This window comes from Cervus canadensis, chromosome 17 (assembly GCF_019320065.1).
Source record: "Cervus canadensis isolate Bull #8, Minnesota chromosome 17, ASM1932006v1, whole genome shotgun sequence".
Lineage (NCBI taxonomy): Eukaryota > Metazoa > Chordata > Mammalia > Artiodactyla > Cervidae > Cervus > Cervus canadensis.
In genome coordinates this window covers 47,207,850-47,231,842 of record NC_057402.1, presented here as the reverse complement: position 1 = coordinate 47,231,842, position 23,993 = coordinate 47,207,850, and the positions used below count along the sequence as shown (strand labels likewise).

Sequence of the window (23,993 nt, the reverse complement as noted above, 5' to 3'; positions counted from 1 at the left end):
CTTAAAGGCAGCACCCCCTTCCTGGCAAGGTCTGGCTCAGCCTGCCCCTGCCCAGGACTGCCATGGATGTCCATGGACACGGAGGATCAGTATCAGGGCACGGCCAGCAGGGGGCGGGAGCAGCCCACAGTCAGAACCGACTTCCTCAGAAAACCCCTGGGGCTTTTCTGTCAAACCCTTCTTAAGCCAAGTCTCTAGCTCTGCTGACTTTAGCGGGGACCCCAGCATCCCATTTGGATTTGAGTAATAACCAAACGTATGGATGTGAGAACCAAATGTCATGTATGGAGAGTTGCATCATAAAGAAAGCTGAGCACCGAAGAATTGATGCTTTTGAACTGTGGTGTTGGAGAAGACTCTTGAGAGTCCCTTGGACTGCAAGGAGATCCAACCAGTCCATCCTAAAGGAGATCAGTCCTGAATATTTATTGGAAGGACTGAGGCTGAAGCTGAAACTCGAATACATTGGCCACCTGATGTGAAGAACTGACTCATTTGAAAAGACCCTGATGCTGGGAAAGACTGAAAGCAGGAGGAGAAGGGGACGACAGAGGATAAGGTGGTTGGATTGCATCACCAACTCGATGGACGTGAGTTTGAACATGCTCCAGGAGTTGGTGATGGACAGGGAAGGCTGGCATGCTGCAGTCCGTGGGATCACCAAGAGTCGGACACGACTGAGCTACTGAACTGAACTAAACTGAAGAACCAAAGCTGCCCCCAAGAACCTTTGCCTGCAGTGTTTTCCACATCCTGATCGCCTTCATAAATTAGAGTGGCCACAAATCAGAGGGTGGGGTGAGGAGGGCTTCTGGCAATAAGGGACCAGGGGAAAGATTGGAGTCATCCAAGAGGAATCAGCCAGGGTTTTCCTCAAATCTGGGACACAACTCTTCTACAAAACAATTATAAGTGTAGCTTGAAAGCTTTAACAAGGCTCATTCCTTTTATCTTTTCAACTCAGCCTCATCCCCTCTCTGCCTCTACCAACACCTGTACTGTCAAATCACCAGTGCCCTCTATCTTGGCAAATACAAGCCCCATCCTCCTATCACTTGCCCCCTCAGCAGCATGTTTCTGCCCTCACCCTGGACATAACCTTCTTAGCTCCAGATATTCTAGATGTCTTGGGAATGAGGCTGCAGAGCCCTCTTCATTCAGGGCAGCTCCACTCTTTCAGGCTTAATACTAGAGTTCCATGTAAGGTTTGATTTGGAAAGGCTTCAGGTTTTAGAGGGTTTGAAGAAGGGTGTGGGAGAAATCCTCACTGGTCGTGTGTATGCATGCTCAGTCACTTCAGTCATATCTGACTCTTTGCAGTCCCATGGACTGTATCCTGCCAGGCTCCTCTGTCCATGGGATTCTCCAGGCAAGAAAACTGGAGTGGGTTGCCATGCTTTCCTCCAGGGGATCCTCCCAGCCCAGGGATCAAATCTAGGTCTCCTGCATTGCAGGCAGATTCTTTACCGCTGAGCCCCCAGGGAAGCCTCTTCACTGGTCAGCCATCCATAATAATTTGCTGTGATTCTTCCTTCAGCTCTGAGACTGTCTGTATATCATTTAAGAAAATAGAGATTGTTGACTGTGAAAGTCATAAAGGAGGAAAGTCACTTGGGTGATAAGCATACACTACAAACCCTAGAAATGAAAGAAAAGATACAAGAAATGAATGCACATATGTGCACAGTCACATATATATGTACATGTACATAGCCACACTGGAAAACAAGAAAGAGAACTCAGTGGGTTCAGAGAAATTTCCAAAGGCGTGAAAGTAGAGGACACTGGATTGAATCCACAGCCCAGGAAAGAGTTGAGGGTCCTGCACCAAACGGTGGGCACAACACCAAGGGTGCTTTCGTGCTCAGAAGGAGGCAAGAGCAGGGAAGTCTTGGGATGATGACTGGGGTACTTCAGTGAGAACAGCCAGGCCAGTCAACCCTCACCCATCACCACAAGCCGGATAACAGGAACAAGTATCTGTCTGAGTGGGAAAGTCAGTGCAGGACCTTGGGAGAAGAATCAGTCAGTGCCTCTGAGCCCCATGCCCAGAAGAAGCCAGGCCTTCCCCAAGAGGGAGCAACATACCCAGCACACACTCAAAAATCACCAGATGCTTTGAGGAAAGTCAGCTCCACAGAAAGAAAAGCATTTATATTTGTCTAAATATGCAGAGCTTGAAAGTAGAAGCTCATTGCTCTAGGGTGAGGCTGCAGACAAAGAAGAGCTTTCACCGTATAACTTGAGGACTGGGAGAGTGCTCAGAGAAGATACCATCTGTAAATCCAAGTAAAACCATCTGTGGAGGCAAGGGGTCTGGAGGATACAGCTTTGGTGGAGGGATCCACAGACAGAAAGGAGGAGGGGGACACAACTGCCATCCTTGGAGGAAGCCCAAGCTCCTGCATACATCAGAGGAGGAGGACCAGACCACCCCAAAATGGAGCCACGTCAAGGCTGCTTCCACCCCAGGATTCAACATGGAAAACCTTTCACCTGCCTACCAGCCACCAAGGTCACTATACTTGCCAGATCCTTTGGACTCATATCCCTCCCCTCTTGGGCTGAGCAACTAACACTTTTACTTTACTCCTCTTTTATCTTTTATTTTTTGTATTCTTAGGGAGGAAGAGAACTTTAAAACCAGACTCCTTGCCTATTTTCACAGATCCTAAACAGTAAAACTCTATTACAAAGGAAATCAATCAGAAGCTTGATTAGAGTCTTTGAAACTCAACATACCAAGTCTGTGTCCTAAAGCTTCAGAGGCAGTAGAAATATAACTATCCTCACTTTTTCATGTTCAGGAAATTCCCCTGCTTTTTTTATTGGCCCATAGCTTGGGAGGAGAATGACATCTGAGTTCACCCAAGCTTAGGGAGGTTCAGGGGCACCACAGTCACCCCAGGAAGCCCTTTTTCAGCCTTCTGGGTCCAGGACAGCTGAGGAGAGGCCCAGGAATGCTAACTACAGGTCAGATGGCAGGAGATGTTCTCAGAAGGCTGTGTTCTCAGTTTGGTCCCGAGGACCAAAGAGCTGCTCAGCAACGGCTTTGCCATCATACTTGGGCAGTGTACCCCCGAAGTCGGAGGGCAGGATGTCCTCGTCAAACTCTTGGTAGAAGCTGGAGAGGTCTTCTCCATGGACAAAGACCTGCAAGGAAGACAAGGAGATGGGTCTGAGCAAGGGGGTACCCTAAGGATGAGGTTGGGGGAGAAGAGGAACAGGAGGACAAAGGCACACATGCCATCTCTGCCTGGCGATGTCCTTCTCAGAAGTCCTCTTTGCTGTGCTGCCCAAGGGATCCACTTGGTTCCAAATCTTGGTACAGAGCCCGAGGAGGGCTCAGGTAGGGTCCCCTCCTCCTCCACCCTCATCCCTCTTGTCTCCTGAACCCTTTCCTGCTACAAGCCCATTCACTCACTCACCCACACACCAGACAATCAGTGGGCACCTTCCCTGTGCAGCCATGCACTCACCCTCTGGAGCAATTTGCTCTTCAAGAAGGGCTTGACCACGTTGTAGGTGGTGGTGAAGTACCACGGCTGGTAGATGAAGTGGATGGCTTTGAACCGAGCTGGGAAAGAATCCTGCAGGGACAGAAACATCCCACCACATGGCCACATGACCTCAAAGTTTCCCACTCACTCTCCCACTATACTGCCTCTCCCCATGACATGAGGACAGAGCTGTTATCGCACAGTTGCCCTGGAGGATAGCCCATGCAGGTTCCATCCCCAGGCCAGTACCTGGGGAGCCCTGGCTTCATTGAAGCTCCAAACTAAAGGAAGGATAACCCCCAGGCAGCCCAACCCTCTTCCTGCTAATGCACAAGACCCTGTCATTAAGTGGAGTGGAAATGGAAAGGTAGCCTTGCTTGGCTTTTAGGTGACCGAGGTTTTTCAAATCCACTTGCCTGCTGAGTAGACTACAAACCGTGATAGACCAGAGGGACACTATTGCCATGCCTTATTGTCCTGATGCACAGAGCCAACTCATTGGAAAAGACCCAGATGCTGGGAAAGATTGAAGGCAGGAGGAGAAGGGAACGACAGAGGATGAGATGGCTGGGTGGCATCACCGACTCGATGGACATGAGTTTAGGCAATCTCAGGGAGATGGTGAGGGACAGGGCGGCCTGGAGAGCTGCAGTCCATGGGGTCACAAAGAGTGGGATATGACTTAGTGACTGAACAACAATAATTGTCCTCCATCCCCTCCCATGACCCTCACTTCCCATCTCTCCTTTCCAAGGCAAAGCAGGTTTAAGATTAGATTCAGTTCAGTTCAGTCGCTCAGTCGTGTCTGACTCTTTGCGACCCCATGGACTGCAGCACACCAGGCTTCCCTGTCCATCACCAACTCCCAGAGCTTGCTCAAACTCATGTCCATCAAGTCAGTGATGCCATCCAAACATCTCATCCTCTGTCATCCCCTTCTCCTCCTGCCTTCAATCTTTCCCAGCATCAGGGTCTTTTCAAATGAGTCAGCTCTTCACATCAGGTGGCCAAAGCATTGGAGCTTCAGCTTCAGCCTCAGTCCTTCCAATGAATTGAATATTCAGGACTGATTTCTTTTAGGATGAACTGGTTGGATCTCCTTGCAGTTCAAGGGACTCTCAAGAGTCTTCTCCAGCACCACAGCTCAAATGCATCAATTCTTTGGTGCTCAGCTTTCTTTATGGTCCAACTCTCACATCCATACATGACTACTGGAAAAACCATAGCTTTGACTAGATGGACCTTTGTCAGCAAAGTAATGTCTCTGCTTTCAAATATGTTGTCTAGGTTTGTCATAGCTTTTCTTCCAAGGAGTAAGTGTCTTTTAATTTCATGACTGCAGTCACCATCTGCAGCAATTTTGGAGCCCAGGAAAATTAAGTCTGTCACTGTTTTCATTCTAAGAAAGGACTTCAGATACATCACTATATAGGAGTGAGTTGTCATGAGGCATTAGTGATATCTCTTTCTCAATATAAATTCACATGCAGAGGGAGATAGCATGACAAAACGGGACAGAGAATGGGATTCCAGGTCAGAAGGTGTAGTTCAAGTCCCACCTCTGCCCCTTGATAGCTGTGTGACCTTGAGAAGTCACTCAAATCTCTGAGCCTAGGTTTCCAGGTTTGTAAAATGAAGCAGCGAAGCAGGAAGAGAATGTTTTTAAAGAGTAAATGAACTGATGAATGTGAATACGTGGCAAACTGTGAATCACCATGAAGTGTTTGTGGTTGGGGTTGTGATTGTCACTGCTCTTTTGGGCACTAGGTAGTTGCCTTCTCAGGCCCCTGCCAACATCATTAAACCAGAAAACCAGGCCCTGCCTCAGTCTCCCCACCCGTGACAGGCTCCTGCAGGACAGAGTTCTGAGGCCTCACCTGCAGCATGTCCACCATCTTTCTGAGATCGGAAGGCCGAAGTCCGGAAGCCTGCTGCATGGTGAAGCCCTTGAAGTTCTCAATGATGCAAAAGCCATTAATTTGAGTCTCCTCATTCTCCAGTAGCTTCTCCAGGATGAAGCAGTATGCCTGCAAGATCTTGGGCACAAGTGAATGGGCTGTAAGATCCAACCCATAAGGACAGCTAAGACTCAAGGTGCTAAGAGGAGGGCTTCCCTAGTGGTTCAGTGGTAAAGAATCCACCTGCCAATGCAGGAGACTCGGGCTTGATCCCTGGTCTGGGAAGATCCCACTTGCCACAAAGCAACTAAGCCCTTGCGCCATAACTACTAAGTCTGAGCTCTAGAGCCCGGGAGCCACAGCTACTGAAGCCGATGCGCCTAGAGCCTGTGCTCCCCAAAAAGAGAAGCCACTGCAATGAGAAGCCTGCACCCTGCAACTGGAGAGTAGCCCCCGCTCACCACAACTAGAGAAAAGCCTGCATAGCAATGAAGACCCAACATAGCCAAAAAAAAGAAAGAAAGAAAGAAAAATTTTAAGAAAGGTCTTAAGGGAAGAGCTATACCAGTTAGCAAATTAGAGGTAATTTGTCACAGGCTTGGGGCTGGAACAGTCCACCTCTTTGAATGTATCCCAAGAAAATAATCAAATAATCTTCAGTGTCATATCCATGGTTATATGCCAGAGTGTCTATCCTTATACCATTATAATAGTGGAACAACCTAAATGTCCAGCAACAAGGGACTGGTGAAATTATGGTATATTCACACTATGGGGTATTTTGGAACAGTGATATATAAGACTAATGATACAGAAAGATATCTATTCATGGTATATTATTGTAGAGTATGATCCATGTTTATAAGAAAAAATGTGTATGTCCGTATGCATTTGCATGCATGTATGTTTCTAGGTTTCTTGAAAAAATAGACTTGGAAGAATGTCAGTGGTAGAAATCTCTGGAGAGTAGAATTCTGGATGATTTTAAATTTGTGATTTTTTTTTTTTGCATTTTCTAAAATGAGTGGTATCACTTACGTAATCAGAAAAAAAATATTTGTAAGTCTTCCTTAGCAGATATATGTATGCTTCAGTCCTAAAGCCAATATCTTATTCAGTAGCAGACACTACAGGCATTCCTAATAGGATCAGGAACAAGATAAGCATGCTCACTTTCCCCACCACAGAAGTACTGACCAATGCATTTGAGTTTTTTTTGTTGCTGTTGGTTGGTTTTGTTTTTGTTTTAATCAAGGGCATAAGAAATAGAAAAGGAAAAGAAAAAATTTCCTCTAATTACAGGTATTATGATAGCATTCTTAGGAAATCTGAGTCAGTTATATGAGTAACATAAATAACAGGAAAATTCAGTAAAAACACTAGGGTATGAAACTAGGAAAACAAAAACAATAATCTTCATGGATGCAAAAAATAACCAATTAGGAGATATAATGGCAGAGAAAGTTCCACTAATAGCAAAAAAATAAATACTTTAATGACAAATGTGTGTAAGGATTAAAAACTTTGAAAAACTTCTGGAAGCTCAAAATGTATTAATAAAAGGGAAGGCATCCCTTTTTTGTGGATGGTACCACTGGTCATGGATGTTACATTCATACTGATACTGATTCTCCTTGTTTGTTATTTACATTAATGTTACTTCAATAAAAATCTTCTAGATTTTTCTCCTAGGGCTAAACAAGTTAATTCTAATTGTTTTAGGGAGGGTAAACATGCAAGAATAGCTAGAAAAGCCCTGAAAAAGAGGAGCATTAAGGACAGAACTAATCCCAACAGATAGTAAACATTCTATACTGGACATGGAACAACAAACTGGTTCCATATTGGGAAAGGAGTACATCAAGGCTGTATATTGTCACCCCGCTTATTTAACTTATATGCAGAGTACATCATGAGAAATGCTGGGCTGGATGAAGCACAAGCTGGAATCAAGGCTGCTGGGAAGAAATAGCAATAACCTCAGATATGCAGATGACACCACCCTTATGGCAGAAAGCGAAGAACTAAAGAGCCTCTTGATGAAAGTAAAAGAGGAGAGTGAAAAACCTGGCTTAAAACTCAACATTCAGAAAACTAAGATCATGGCATCTGGTCCCATCACTTCATGGCAAAGAGATGGGGAAACAGTGGAAACAGTGACAGACTTTATTTTGGGGGGCTTCAAAATCACTGCAGATGGTGACTGCAGCCATGAAATTAAAAGATGCTTACTTCTTGGAAGAAAAGCTATGACCAACCTAGACAGCATATTAAAAAGCAGAGATATTACTTTGCCGACAAAGGTCCGTCTAGTCCAGGCTATGGTTTTTCCAGTAGTCATGTATGGATGTGAGAGTTGGACTAGAAAGAAAGCTGAGCGCCGAAGAATTGATGCATTTGAGCTGTGGTGTTGGAGAAGACTCTTGAGAGTCCCTTGGACTGCAAGGAGATCCAACCAGTCCATCATAAAAGAAATCAGTCCTGAATATTCATTGGAAGGACTGAGGCTGAAGCTGAAGCTCCAATACTTTGGCCACCTGATGTGAAGAACTGACTCATTTGAAAAGACCCTGATGCTGCGAAAGATTGAAGGCAAGAGGAGAAGGGGATGACAGAGGATGACATGGTTGGATGGCATCACCGACTCAATGGACAAGAGTTTGCGTAAACTCCAGGAGTTGGTGATGGGCAGGGAGGCCTGGCGTGCTTCAGTCCATGGGGTCACAAAGAGTCAGACACGACTGAGTGACTGAACTGAATGGAACTGATTCTGTCTATAATTAAAACAGTGTGGTTCTGGAGCATGAAAAGACAGACCGATGGCACAGAGTAGAGAGTCCAGAAATAGATCCATGTACCTGTGAAGATGCAGAATATGATAAAGATGGCATCTCAAGTCATTGGGGGGAAAGATGGACTTTTAAATACATGTTGTTGTGACAACTAGATAGCATTTTCTAAAACAAGTTTGTACATTTTCTTTAAGGCTTGGTGGCACATGCCAAAGTCCTCCCAAGATGAACCCTACATCCCCCACTACAATAGCTCTCTTAAGGGCTTGACAAGTGAAATCACAGACACACACATACTCAGATGCAAAGAACTCAGGCTGCTTAATAGATTGGAACCCATGCTCTCCAGAATCTCTCCCAGTCCACAGTCCACTAAGCCCTGTTCTCTGTGTTGCTCTCAGCTTTCAGCACTTGGCAGGGTTGATCCCAGCTCATGGCCCACAGCTGTCACTCCCACTCGGCAGGGATACCAGCGGACAGCCGTGTACTGGCCAGTGGGCCCTGCCTGCAAGGCTGCTGGGTTTTCCAGCTGCCACGGCACATCCAAGGACTTCTCTTCCTGCTCAGAAAGGGCTTGGTGCCATGAGTTCCCAAACATTCCCTCACAAACCTTGCCTCCCGGGGAGCCAGGAATGAGGTTCCAGTGGAGACCAGATCTGGAGAAGGGAACCCAACCCAGGCAATGGCAGGGAACCAGGCGAGCCCCCACTGACCTCATCAAAGGTGATTTCTTCCGAGTCCCAGTTCTCAATATTGAAGAGCATGACTACTCGGCCATACTTGTCCCGAGTGGAGAGGACACCAGGGTAGCCAGCCTCAACGGTGCAGCGGATGGCCTCCAGGGACAGGCTGTCGAAGAGCTCTGGGTACTGCAGCCGGAAGTTCACGTAGCCTGGCAGAGGGGGAGCAGAGGAGGCCCCTCAGGGAGCCAGCCCCTCCCGGGGTGGCACGTGTGGGCATGCAGAGACCCGGGCTCCTGCCTGGCTCCTCATCTACATGCTGTGTATAACCCGGCAGGGTACTCAACCTTTCTGTACCCCAAGTTTCCCCTCCAAAAGACAGAAGGATAATACTGGCCTATCTCGCCAAGTTGCTGTGGTAATCAAACAAGATTCCAGGTACGCTCCGGTCTAGCACAGGGACCTGTGCTCAACGTTGCGTGGCAGCCTGGATGGGAGAGGAGTTTGGGGGGAAGGATGGCTGTTAATTGGCTATATCCTAATACAAAGTAAAAAGTGGGAAAAAATGCATGGATTTTTTCCAGGTATGAATGCCATCAGTAAACTGTACAAAAATAAGGTGTAATCCTAAATCTGAGGACAGCTATTACTGGTTATTTTTCTCTTTCCCAAGAGTAGAAGCACAGGTGTTTCAGTTGGACACAGGGTTAGCTGAGCAGGGGTGGGGAAATGATCCCTAGATAAAATCCAAACCCCAGGCAGGACACAGAGGTCCCTTCTAATTTCAGCGGGACTTCCACTACCCACCAGCCACATCCTGAACCATCCTGATTGGGTCCCTTCTTCTCTGCGGTTGTCTCCTCCAACAGACCCTGGAGGTGCCAGGCTCGGAGGAGGAGTTTGGGAGGCATTTGCCAAGGGAAAGCCACTGACCTCCTTGTTGTTCCTCCAACACCCCAGGCACGTTCCCACCACCGTTTTTGTCCTTGCTATACCCTCTGCCTTATTGCTCTTTCTTCAAGCATCTCACTTCTTTTTAGTTTTTCTTTAAAAGTTTCCTTTGCACTAGAGCCTTCCTAATCATTTTACCTAAAACTTCAACCCCTCAGTCCTTTATATCCACCTCTTTTGTTTTTCTCTGTATATTTTTAATTGTCTGGTTTATTATTTCTACCATTAGACTATCAGGGCTACGAGGGCAGGCAGTTGTTGTCTATTTTGTTCTCGGCTGCATGCTTTGGCCTGAAACAGCCCTTGGCACAGAGCAACAGTGAATTAACATTTATAGAAGGAAGGAAGGAGTTAGGAGAAGGACTCCCCTGGCAGTCCAGTGGTTAAGATTCTAGGCTCCCACTGCAGGGGTGTGCTGGTGGATATCTGGTGGAGGAACTAAGGTCCCACAGCACCCCACCCCACCCCACCCCCCAAAAAAAAAACAGAGTAATGAAAAAAAAATTTTTTTAAGAAGAAGGAGAGAAAAAAAAGAAGGAGAATCATTAGGCTGCTGAGCGCCTGCTCAGACATCGTTCCCTCCAACAGCACCAAAGACTTGATTCCCTTAGGACACTGGTCTTCATCCAATGGGCGTGGCCGGGGAGGTTCTGTCCTCTGGGCTCACTCCCAGGGCAGGCACCATCTTCAATTCCACTCTTTGTGAGGTTTGGGTACTTGCGAGGAATCAGGCTCATACCCACCTTCCAAGCGGCGCTCCAGAGCCAAAGCCTGGGAGGGGCCCGGTGGGAGCAAGGAGGGAGCAGGGGTTGGAGCGGGAGCTCTGGCATCTCGGGCTCCCAGTTTGGGTGGCTAAGTTCTGCTCACTGAGAGTGGAAAGAAGCGCCGGATCTCCAGGAATCTGGTCCTGCCAGACTCACTCATTGTCAGAACTGAAAAGGATCTCAGAGACTATTCAGTTCACACACCCATTTTACAGATGAGGAGGTTCAGACAGTCACTTGACAGAGCATGGGAGGGAGGTGGAGTGGGCAGTCTCCGTAGTGCCTGAATGAAGGGCCACACCATCCTCATGACCTTCCCTTCTCACTCCCAACCCTCGCAACCTTCCTGGAGCCTCACCTCTGAGCAGCTCGTAGGCGCGCCCCACGTGGAACTTGCGCGCGCGGATGAAGCGCAGGAAGAAGGCGCTGTCTTTTCCCTGCACCCTCTCCGCCACCGCCACGGCCAGCTCCTGCCCGGAGGCCGCCTCCGCCTGCACCAGCTCCTGCAGCTCCCGCACCGCCTCCTCCCGGGTCTCCTCCTTCTCGTTCAGCTCGTCCTTGGCCTGGAGCAGGAGCGGGGTGCAGGCACGAAGTCAGGTAGGCGAGGTGCGGGAGGTTCCTCCCGGGGCCAGACCGCGGAAGGGCAGAGGGCATGGCATCAGCGCTGGCAGCAGCTGACTGCCCGTTATATTTGGAGAAAATTAGGGCAAACTGCTCATCCTGGGTTTGTTTGCAGGAGACGGCCAAAGGGCTAAATGTTTCTAACCACAACAACCTATGCTTACTGGAGCCCTGAATTAGCACACTGCTAAGTCCTGTAGATACGTTTGAAAAAAAAAAATATTGATTTGTCTGCTCTGGGTCTTAGTTGCAGCCCGCAGGAGCCATGGGGTTGCAAAGAGTCGGACACGACTGAGAGACTCACACACACCTTCGAACTCCTAGTTGGGGCATGTGAAATCCCAGTTCCCTGACCAGGAATGGAACCTGGGTCCCTTGCACTGGGAGGGCAGAGTCTTAGCCCCTGGACCACCACGGAAGTCCAATACATGATATTTTAAAATCTTGGCCACAGTCCATCACAGGAAGGTTGTATTCTTATCCCCCATTTCTCAGGGTGAGCAGACTGAGGCTCATAGAGGTTGAGATATTCTTGCCCAAGATCACCCAGATAAAAAGAGGTGAAGCTGAAACTCCTGATCAGATTGAACTGTTAATTGCTTCACTCTGCTGCATCCCAGGTTCATTTCTGATCTTCTCAAAATTAAAGATACCATTAATTAAAAAAAAATTAAAGATACCAGTCAGATGGCAGCCTGCCCTCTCCCTCACATTCCTCCCCTTGGATGAGCCTGGAGAAATCCTCAGCATGCCAGGGGCGGTTCTTTCCTTGGCTGGCATGAGGGGTGAAGGCAGGTCTGGGGGAACTTGGAGCAGCTTTCCCTTGAGATGCCCAGGGAGCAGAGATGGAAGCCAGGAGCCCAGGGCCAGCTCAACCCCAGGCCAGCTCTGCCACACTCGGATGCTCTCTGAGCTTGTCCGACAACCTTCTTTCGTAGACACGGAAGACAGGACCCGAAGAGGGAAAGCGGTTTGCTCAAGATCACATAGCAAGTTGGAAGTGGATGTGATATTGGGCCTCGGGCCCTTTCCTATTCAGCTGGGGGCAGCAGTTGTACCCGTCCTCTCTAAGACCATTGCAAATCAGGGCTCCTCACATCTGAGTCTAGGATGATCCCTGGTCCAGAAGCCCTAGGTCCCAGGCTTGGTTTCAGGGAACCCTGTTGATGCCATAATCTTAGAATAGGGTGGCCTGGACATCTGGTCGACCCAATTGCTACCATGGCCCTGACTTTCAGAATAGCCCCTAGAACAAGCCAGTCCTTTAGGTCCAGAATGACCCGGAGGGCTGGTACTGGACCCCTTCTACAGCAGAGAGGATGTTATCAGTATTCCCTTATGTTACGACTACCATGATGGTCCAGTGGCTGAGACTCTGTGCTCCCAATGAGGGGAACCCAGGTTCGATCCCTGGTCAGGGCACTAGATCTCACATACCGTGACTAACAGCTCCTGCATACCACAACTAAAGATCCCATATGCTGCAACTAAGACCCAGCACAGCCAAATAAATAAATAAATATATTCCCCCTTGTTGCCTCCCTACCTGTCCCTTCATACACCCCCGGGCCACCTCACCTTCTGCAGGGTGTGGCGGGGCAGCTGGCTGCACGGGCCAAAGACAGGTCCATGGTCTTTGGTTGTAAGCCTCTCCAGTTGGGCACGGAGCTCCTGTTCCTCCTCAGGGACCATGCGGAATGTGCCCGCCTGAGGAAGGAGAAGCCAGGAAAAGAGAGCAAAAGGCCCCCATCAGCCTGAGCAAGCCAGCCAAATGGGTCTGCTCATACCCCAAGCTAGTGCTTTTGCCCAAGGTCACTGTTGAACTTCCTCCCCATGGGTGGGGTCAGGGACTGCCGAGAGGTTTGAAGGGTGAATGCCCATAACCCTGAGGAGAGCAGACAATGGAGAAACAAGGAGGAAGGAAAGGAAGGAGGGAAGGTGGACAGGGGGGAGCCCCAGGGCACGGGGGTACTCACCCCCTCTGACATGCTGTCTCTGGAAGACTGGGAGAGATGCAGACAAAGAAGGAGCCCACTCTGTCTGTCCTGGCCTCTCAAGGCAGCTTCCTTCCTAGGGGAGGCATGGAGAAGTTCTTCTGTTATTGTCTCAGAACAATGAATCTCAGACTTTTGAGTGCATCAGAGCAACATGAGGCATTTGCTAAGAATACAGATGCCTTGGCCCTGTGCCTGACTCTGAACTAGGGACCAGACATGTGTATTTTAAAGCAGCACCCCAGGGACTTCCTTCATGATCCAGTGGTTAAGACTCCGTGCCTCCAGTTCAGGGGACCCAGGTTCAATCCTTGGTTGGGAAACTAAGATCCCACCTGCCATGTGGCACAGTCAAAGAAAACAAAGCAGCACCCCAGTGGCCCTGAATAAGGTGGTTTTTGGGCTATGCTTTGGGAAACACCCCTCTAAGAAGGAGCACACACAAATATACCTCGAACTTCAGTTCTTAAAATGAGATGGCCCCAGCCAGGGAGAAACTAGAACAGGCTTCCATTCTCCGTTACATGGTCACTGAGGGATAAAGCAATCCCTCTTCCCATTTGTGTCCCTCTTTTTCCAGTCCCAAGGAAACACCTGAGAAACTCCCCAGCCTTGTGGATGGCCCCATTCCAGCGAATTCACTCTCCGGAGGGATGATGGCTAGTTATGTAACCATAACTGGGTGCATGTTCAGTGCCTTGTGATGCACTTTGCAAATCCATTGTCTGGGAGCCAGCATTATTATACCCACTTTACATAAGAGGGAACAGGCCCAGGAGAGTAGGTGACTTGTCCAAGATCACACAGCCAGAAATAGCCAAGGATCGGGGATCAAGACCAAGCTGTGACTTTCCGTCAGCACCAAGAGGCAGCCTGTTGTGGCAGAAGTCAGATCTGGGTTCAAATTCTGTCTCTTCCACTTGCAAGTGATGTGATCTAACCTGAATCTGGGTTGTCCCCAATAAAAGGGAGGTGGAAGGTTATGAAGATTTTATTAAATAATGTACACAGAAGCAGTGGGAGGCCAGCAGAACAAATTTCGTCCTTTGCCCACGTGACATCCCGCTGAGTATTTTAGGAGACAATTCTTCTATTTTCACATTTTCCCCTCTCCTACCTAAACATCCCCAGGCCCGTCACCACTCCACTCCTGCCTCCGACCAGGTTCCTGTCAGTCAGTTCTGTCACCTGTTCACTGTTGATTCGTGGCAGAGGTGGGACTTAAACCTATGTCTGCCTGACACCAAGACTTTTTTTTTGACACCTAGAGCCAAGACATCTCCAGGCAAACTCTTAGGCAGCAGGTGTCACAGAAAACCACACTTTTGAGTCAGAGAGACCCAGGTTTGAATCAGCCTTTGTTATTTATCACCCATGTGACCTTAGGCAAATAAAACCTTTCAGAGCCTCAGTTTTCTCATCTGCAAATTGGGGATAATAGCCACATCTACCAAATAGAGTTGTAATGAAGATCATATAAGTTCTGTAGGGTACCTAGCACAGTGTTTTGCTCTGAAACATAGTTCCCCTTCTCTTTCTTAGCACCATCCTGATCATTACCCCAGCTTGTAGAGAGAGGCTTAGAAGATTCCAGGGAGTATCTGAGGATCTTCCATCTCCTGTCTGTCCCACTCCGCAGCCCCAGCAGGACAGGGAAGTTCTGGGGGGCTGTAATCCACCAACAGGAATAAAATAGAAGTCAACTTTCTGAGAGATAGACTTCCAAATATGCAGGAAGATATATAAGATAGACTGAAATGCGACTGTGCTGTCACTTCGGTTTTGCTGGAACAGAAATAGCAAGGCTAATAGAACTCCCCGAGTGAGAGGCTCAGGCAGGAGAGACAGTAGCTAGACACCCCCAGAGAGTTAAGCAGGTCATCACAAGATCAAGAGTCTTAGAAATGAAGGGTTAAAGTCAGTACAGCAACTCTTTTTAACATATGCCCAGGGATGGGAGGGGAATTGGGGGGAGAATGGATACAAGTACATGTGTAGTTGAGTTCCTTCCCTGTTCAACTGAAACTATCACAGCATTGTTCGTTGGCTATGCCCCAACACAAAGTAAAAAGTTTTTAAAAAATAAAATAAAATATGCCCAGGGGACTTCTCTGATGGTCCAGTGATTAAGACTCCGCGCTGCCAATGCAGGGCATGTGGGTTTGATCTCTGGTTGGGGAACTAAGATCTGACATGCTGTGCATGGCCAAAAAAATTAAAAATAAAATATGTCCAAACTACTAACTGTGATTTTAAACTGTTGATTTATGAGTTGTATACATGGAGAAAATACCCACCTCTCACTTCATGTCAAAGCTATTCCCTGCCATCTAGGGTTGCCAGATAAAATATAGAATATCCAATTACACATGAATTTCAGATAAACAAAAAAGTTTTGAAGTGTTTAAGTATGTGCCATACAATATTTGGGACATACTTATACTAAACAGGGCTTCCCAGGTGGCAGAGTGGTAAAGAATTCACCTGCCAATGTATGAGATGCAAGAGACTCTGGTTCAATCCCTGGGTTGGAAAGGTCTCCTGGAGTAGGAAATGGCAACCCACTTCAGTATTCTTGTCTGAAAAATTCTATGGATAGAGGATACTGGCAGACTACAGTCCATGGGGTTACAAAGACTGAGAACACAAACACACTAAAAATGTATTTGTGGTTCATCTGAAATTCACATTTAACTTCTGGATATCCTATATTTTTATTTGCTAAGTCTGCCATCAGGTTGGTCGGACTCAACCTGAAGAATGGCCAGTTGGTTTCAGTTTTGGGGGCAGCCTGGAATGTGGTCTCCCCACCACAAACTCCTCACCCTAATCCTGAGCTTCCTGGCCCAGCCAGGCCCCTGCTACTGACTTACCTGACAAGTTAGCAGCTCCTCTTGGGACACCTGGAGCCTGTGTCCTCCGGGAGCTTGGAGGTTGCCTCTGCTGGGGGTGTGGTCCAGTCAGCAGGCTGGGATTACTGGGTCACAAGGAACTTCTCAGGGCCCACAGTTTCCGTTTAAATCAGGCTCACAGGGAGGCCCAGATTGGGGCAAGTGACGCGCCAAGGGGGAGAGGGGCGCAGCTTGGGCCTGGCTGGAGCTCCCTCAAAGCCCTCCTTTGTGTGCGGCTGCTCCGGAGCTCCTGCTCAGCCATGTGGAAGCCGGGCCATGGGGGTGGGATCTGGGTCAGTCCCATTCCCTCCTCCCCTTCCTCTCTCTCATTGCAGAGGGGGTCTGAGAAAGCACTCCCTAGGGTAAGACATGCTGGAGACAGAGGGAAAATTGAAATGTGATCGTTGATGAAATGGCAGCGGCGGAGAATCTGGGTCGGTCACCCTCTCCCTGAGCCCAGCAGGGCCTGGCATGGTAGGGCAGGGAGCAGGGCCCGTTGGGGAAGGTAACTGGTTAAGGCTGCGTGCGGAAAGGACAAGACCAGGCCGACCCACTTCTAGGCAGTGGTGTGCAGTGATAAGAGCCTGCTTAGGAACCAGACTGCCCGCCCCCCCGCACCCAGCACCTTCTAGCTTCAAGAAGTGACTTCACCGCTCAGTGACTCAGTTTCCTCCTCAGAGAAGTGGGGATCATTAGAGGAAGTCCTATTCCCCAGGATCTCAGAACGGGACTGTATTTGGAGATACAAGAGGTAATTAAGGAAAAATGAGGTCATCACGGTGGGCCCTAATCCAAATCACTGGTGTCCTTATAAGAAGAGGGAATGTGGACGCCGACACACACAGAGGGAAGACGGCATGAAGACCCAGGAAGAAGGCACCATCTACGAGTCAAGGAGAGAAGTCTCAGAAGAAACTAGCCCTGGGGACTCCCTGGCGGTCCAGTGGTTAGGACTCCGCACTTTCACTGTGAGGGCCCGGGTTCCATTTCTGGTCAAGGAACTAAGATCCCACAAGCAGCATGTGGCAGGACCAAAAAGAAGAAAAAAAGAAACCAGCCCTGCTGACATCTTGACCTTAAACTTCTAGCCTTCAGAATTGTGAGAAAATGAATTTCTGTTGTTTAAGCCACTCAGTCTATAGTACTTTGTTACGCCAGCTTTAGCAAACTAATAGAGATGTGTCCTTGGATTTTTTTTTTTCTCCAGGTACTTCACAAAGTGTGAGGGCAATGATGGAAGGAGGTTGTGGTGAGAGTTTAAGCTGCTTTATGGGAAGGAAACATAGAGACCCCAGAAGAGTGCATGCGTGCTCAGTTCATGTCCGACTCTGCCACCCCGTGGACTGTAGTCCACCAGGCTCCTCTGTCCATGGAATTTTTCAGGCAAGAATCCTGGAGCGGATTGCCATTTCCTTCTCTAGGGGCTCTTCCCTACCCGGGGATCGAACCTGAGTCTCTTGCACTGGCAGGCAGATTCTTTACCACTGAACCCCCTGGGAAGCCCAGAGACCTCAGAAAAGGCTTTGTCAGAATTGGATGATGGGAACTTCCCTGGCAATCCAGTGGTTCAGACTCCACGCTTCCACTGTAGGGGACACGGGTTCGAGCCCTGGTTGGGGAAACTAAGATTCTGCATGCCGCGTGGTACAACCAAAAATAATAATACAAATTACTTAAAAAAAAATAAACTGGTGATGGACTCCATCATGAGGAATATTCCTTTCTACCGAGAACACTTTCGAGTTGATGGCACAGCCCTGACCGGAGTGGGGATTTTCAGGATGCTGACAGGCCACAGGGCCCTGTGTAAGGAGCAGAGCTTTCTGTGGCATTCTTCTTCTCACAGCCCTTCTGTGCCTCTGCCCTGCCCTTCCCCCCTCCCAAGAGTCACGTTCACGTCCAGCCTCTCTGGCTGGAACAACGGTGCTGCTGTGTGCGTGGAGACACTGCCCTGTGCAGGCCGCCCTGGCAGACCCTGTGGGCTCCTCGGCTCTCTCTGCCAGGCTAGAGGCACATTCGCCATGCCCCCATTCTGTACTGCAGCAGGGGCCTTACCAGCATTACCTGATCCAGTCCTTTCCGATGTGAGGTAGAGAGTAAATCCCCCCTTTTCACAGAACAGGGAACTCAGAGTCCCAAGTGGCGAGGGGACCTGCCCAAAGCCACATAGCTGGAAGAGAGTCGAGTTCTGGTTCCTCTAAAGCCCTTTCATTATTCATTACATAAGGCTGCCCTCTTCTCCAGAAGTGAGAGTGATGGCCCAGGAAAGTCACACCTGCTCCCAGCTCCTAGGGAAGGTGATGTGGTCTCCTCTTCTGGGGAGCAGCTTCCAGGGACAAGAATCTGGTCATTTCCATTCTCTCTTGGTCAGTACTAATTCCCCTGGGCCAAGGAGGACCCCAATGAGTGCCCAGGCCTCAACCCCCCAGCTTTGAGAAGTGGGAAATCCCAGGTTGAGGGACATTCTACACCTTCCTTAAAATTATACAGTGGTAATGAGAGTCCCTCAAGTAGTGTGGTCTGACCCACAAGGACTGGCAGTCACCTTGTGCTCTATAAAGCTCCACAGAATTCCCTGGTGGTCCGGTGGTTAAGACTTCATGCTTCCACTGCCATGGGCACTGGTTCAATCCCTGGTCAGGAACTAAAGATCCTGCAAGCTGCATAGTGTAGCCCCAAAAAAATAATAATAATAATAATTAAAAGTAAATAATAAAAAGCTCCTGTTCTTAGACATAGACATAGAGAACAGATTTATGGACACGGGGGAGAAGAGAGGGTGGGATGTATGAAGAGAGTAACTTAGAAACATACATTACCATATGTAAAACAGAGAGCCAATGGGTATTTGCAGTTTGACTCGGAGCTCAAACCAGGCTCTCTAAAGACCTAGAGGGGTGGGATGAGAAGGGAGGTGGGAAGGAGGTTCAAGAGGGAGGGGACATATGTATACCTATGGCTGATTCATGTTGATGTTTAGCAGAAACCAGCACAATTCTGTAAAGCATTTATCCTTCAATTAAAAATAAATTTTAAAATCTTACTTTAAAAAAAAGCTCCAGTTTTTCCAAGAGGCATGCTCATTCATCCCATGAAAAAGGGTCTGCCCTGTGGCAGTGGGGGAGAAGGAGGTGCCAGAGATGAAAGTTACAAGAAGTAGAAGAGTAAAATCAACCAATATGTTGTTCAAAGAGTATTTTCAAATTAGTAGGTTTAACAATATGTGGCGGCTCAGCGGTAAAGAATCCACCTGCAATGCAGGAGTTGCAGGCAACTTGGGTTTGATACCTGGGTCAGGAAGATCCCCTGGAGTAGGAAATGGCAACGCACTCCAGTATTCTTACCAGGAAAATTCCATGGACAGAGGAGCCTGGTACAGTCCATGGGGTTGCAAAGAGTCGGACATGACTGGACACGCATGTAACACAACAATACAAGGAAAAACCAGTTGGTGCTTTCAGATGGCAGGTTGGTTTTAACTCCCACTACTACAGAAAAAGACACAAGTATTTGCTATGGACTGGATGTTTGTGTCTCCCACCAGGTTCCTTCGTTGAAGTTCCAACCCTCAATGTGTTGGTATTAAGAGGCAGATCTTCTGACAGGTGATTAGATTTAGATAAGATCTTGCTGGTGGGGTCCTCGTCATGGGATTAATGCCTTTATTTAGAAGAGGAAGAAGACAGACCAAGCTCACTCTCTCTCTCCATGTGAACACATAGAGAAAGGCCTCAAGCACACAGTGAGAAATTGGCCATCTGCAAGCCAGGAAGAGGGTCCTCACCAGAACTAGACCATGCTAGCCCCTTGATCTCAAGTTTTCAGCCTCCAGAACTGTGAGAAAAAAATGTCTCTTGTTTAAGCCACCCAGTCTATGGTATCTTATCATGGCAGTGTTTATAGGAAGGAAGCCGTAGAAAGGGAGAGGTTAAAGATGAGTTTGAGCAAACTCTGGGAGATAGTGAAGGACAGGGAAGCCTGGCGTGCTGCAGTCCATGGGGTGGGAAAGAGACGGACATGACTGAGCGACTGAACAACAACAATGACCATGTTCAGACAGAGAGGGGGAAGTGACAGTAAGTGAGTTTCTTGCTGAGAAGATGGAAGAGGTAGGATTCAGTGCTCCAGCAGAAGTACTGGACATAGCCAGTTTGGTTGAACACTCTCTCATCACTAGAAGAAGCCAAAGAGAAGAATTTGTGCTGATGACTGTGAGTTTAAAGATTTGGTATAAAGTTCAGGTCATCTGCTGAGAGTAAAGGAGGAGATAGGAAACTTTGAAATAATCTTAATGAAGAAAAAATGGTTAAACTTATTAAGGAAGATTGGCTGTGTTGAAGCCTTGAGATTGGTGACAATGGCTTTTTCTTTTTTTTCAAATTGAAGAATAGTTGATTTATAATGTATTAGTTTCAGGTGTAAAGCAAAGTGATTCATATATATATATTGTTGTTGTTTAGTCGCTAAGTCATGTCCAACTCTTTTGTGACCCCATGGACCAGTCCATGGGATTTCCCAGGCAAGAACACTGGAGTGGGTTGCACTTCCTTCTTCAAAAGATATTCCCAACCCAAGGATTGAACTTGTGTCTCCTGTGTTGGCAGGTGGATTCTTTACCACTGAGCCACCAGGGAAGCCTATATATATATATATATTCTTTTCCAGATTCTTTTCCTTTATAGGTTATTACAAAATGTTGAGTATATTCCCTGTGCTATACAGTGGGTCCTTGGTGATTATTTATTTTATGTACAGTAGTGTGTATATATTAATCCCAAACTCCTCGTTTATCCTCCCTCTCTCTTTCCCCTTTGGTAACTGTAAGTTTGTTTTCTATGTCTGTGGGTCTACCTCTGTTTTGTAAATAAGTTCATTTGAAACTTTTTTTTAAGATTCCACATATAAGTGATATCATATGATATTTGGTTTTGCCTGGCCTATTTAATTTGGTATGATAATCTCTCAATTCATCCATGTTGCTGCAAATGGCATTATTTCATTCTATTTATGGCTAATAATCCATTGCATTAATATGTATGTACGACATCTTCTTTATCCATTCATCTGTTGATGGACATTTATGTTGCTTCCATGTCTTGGCTATCATAAATAGTGCTGCAATGAACATTTGGGTGCATGTATCATTTTGAATTATAGTTTTGCCTGGATGTATGCCCAGGAGTGGAATTTCTGGATCTTATGTTAACGCTTTTTTTTTTTTTTTGGCCACACTGCAAGGCTTGCAGGATCTTTGTTCCCTGATCGGAGATTGAACCTGTGCCTGTTGTATTGCAAGCCAAGTTCTTAACCACTAGACCACCAGAGGGGCTTTCCTGTTGGCTCAGTGGTAAAGAATCTGCCTGCAATTCAGGAGACAAGGTTTCAACCTCTGGGTCGGGAAGATATCCTGGAGGAGAGCATGGCAACCTATTCAAGGATTCTTGCTGAGAAAATCCCATGGACAGAGGAGCCTGGCTGGCTATGGTCCCTGAGGCTGCAGAGTTGGACGCAGCTGAAGCGACTACACAGGCATGGGATCACCAGCGAAGTCCCTAGGTCAAAATTTTCATTTTGAAATTTATTTCATTAAAATAATTTAAAAACCTATTTTTCTAAGGATGTGTTCATAACTTTGCTCCCATTTAACAAATATCTGAAGCACCCACTATGTGCCACTTTTCCAGACACTGGGAATACAAACAGTGAGCTGTTAAATCTCTGAACTTAAGCCCTTCTAAACCAGAATTTCTTCAGAATGAAGTCAGCTGGTTCTTCTTAATAATCCTGTGGACTTCCCAGATAGTAATATCTTTTTCAAATCTTGGCCATTTTTAAGTATACACTTCAGTAGTGTTAAGTATATTCACATTGTTGAGAAACAGATCTTTAGAACTTTTTCATCTTATAAAACTGAAACTCTATACCTATTAAACAACAGCTCCGAAATCCGCCCTCTCCCCAGCCCCTGGCAACCACCATCTACTTTACTTTTTGTGTGTGTGCCACACAGCATGTGGTATCTTAGGTCCCCAACCGGGAGTTGAACCCACATTCCCTGCAGTGGAAGCTCAGAGTCCTAACCACCAGACTGCCAGGGAAGCCCCTTCCATTCTAATTTCTCTTTCTTGGAGTTTGTCTCCTTAAGATATCTCATATGAGTGGAATCATACAGTGTTTGTCTTTTTGTGACTGGCTTATTTCACTTAACATGTCCTGTGGTTTCATCCCTGTAGTAGCATGTGACAGGATTTCATTCCCTTTTTATGGCTGAATAGTATTCCTCCTTATGGATATACCACATTCTGTTTATCCATTCATCTGTTGGTGGACATTTGGGTGTCCAAATGTTTTGGTGCACTGTCTTAGTTGCTCTGTGGCATGTGGGATCTTCCAGGATCAGGGATCGAACCCATGTCTCCTGCATTGTCAGGCGGATTCTTTACCACTGAGCTACCAAGGAAGCTCCTCCTTAAAAAAAAAATTTTTTTTTACATGCTACTTTGATTATTCCCTCAAGCAATGTCATCCTTAAACCCAGACAACTGGAGTGCCTGCGATTAGTGGTGCCTCGATGGCCCCCTTCTTTGATGATGAAGAGTCCAAGGAACTTGAAGGGTATATCCTCTGAAGCCCACATACCCTCCTTTAGACCATGCTCGGGTTACCTTCCCAAACATCTCCAAGCTCAGTTCCTCAGTCTATACAGACTTCTTCCTAAGTTCACCCTTCTCAGAGTGGACCTGTTAGGGTGTATAACCCTGGGCCCAGAAGTAGTCAAGGGGAGCCAAGGGCAGCTTTCAGGGAGAGAGGCGGTGTGGATTTTCAGACTGAGTGTCCATGTGCAGGCATATGAAGGCCCTTACACTGCAGGACTGAGTGGGAAATGACAGGGGGCCTCCATTTGTACTTTTTCTCTGGAGCCCTGCAAATAGCAGCAGCTATAATATTATTACCCAAACATGAACCAGGTCTGAAAATCATGTGGTCCCAACATTGCAAACCTGTTTTTAACTGGCTGTATTTTCTAGAATCAGTGTACGCCTAACTGCCCAGTGTATGGAGGCTGGGCGGTTGAAGCAGATGGGTAAGATCTGTTGCTTAGTAAGGAAGTTTGCACCAGGGTGGAAAATACTGTCATGAGTCTAAGTCTGTTCTTGTCCTTTGCATACATAACACCCGTGAGCACTAATAGGAAATACAGATGATACATTCATGCAAAAAGGGGAGGCAAGACCCTCTAGTTGTCAATGCCAGTAGGTAAATGCTTACACAGGCAATGCAGCAAGTGCGCCTGGGAATGCAAAAATGGAAGCTGAAAACGAGCCTGTTTGAGCTACACAGACACGGCTGCTACAAATTCACAGCTGCTGGCCCTTCCCCAGAAGCATCCTGGAAGGGTGGTTTTGTGGGGAGAACATGAGGCCAATTCTCTTCCTTGGAAAGCTAAAGGAATAATCTTCCAACTCAGCTGCTGTGCTTCAGCCACATGTGTTTGTGTGTTTAGTCACTCAGTCGTGTCTGACTCTTTGCAACTCCACAGACTGTAGCCTGCCAGGTTCCTCTTTTCATGGGATTCTCCAGGCAAGAATACTGGCATGGGTTGCCATTCCCTTCTCCAGGGGATCTTCCTGACCCAGGAATCAAACCCAGGTCCGCTGCATTGTAGGTGAGTTCTTAACCATTTTGAGCCACCAGGGAAGCCCACGTTAGCCACACATCACAGCTCGACACTGGGCCAGGAATATGGTAGAAGTAATAAAGTGCTTACGAAGGGTCGTGAGCAAGTAGTAGACAGCTGAGAGGCATCGTTCTCTTCCAGCAGCTATGTTTCTTCCAGAACTGGCCAAGTAGATCCATTCTACTCCTGGGGACTGGGAGTCAGTCTCCAGACTGAATAACCCC

At 47.4% G+C, this 23,993-nt stretch overlaps 1 protein-coding gene across 1 annotated transcript; it reads right to left on the bottom strand.

Moving 5' to 3' along the window:
• Positions 1 to 2,590: 2,590 nt before the first annotated feature.
• Positions 2,591 to 16,338, bottom strand: RLBP1 (retinaldehyde binding protein 1). The gene is made up of 8 exons (XM_043490064.1): positions 16,074 to 16,338; positions 13,183 to 13,276; positions 12,785 to 12,913; positions 10,944 to 11,148; positions 8,904 to 9,082; positions 5,378 to 5,536; positions 3,480 to 3,590; positions 2,591 to 3,153 (listed from the first exon to the last, which is right to left on the bottom strand). The coding sequence occupies exons 2-8, from the start codon at positions 13,192 to 13,194 to the stop codon at positions 2,995 to 2,997; spliced, it is 954 nt and encodes a 317-aa protein (XP_043345999.1). The 5' UTR covers positions 13,195 to 13,276; positions 16,074 to 16,338; the 3' UTR covers positions 2,591 to 2,994.
• Between the last annotated feature and the right edge of the window lie 7,655 nt (positions 16,339 to 23,993).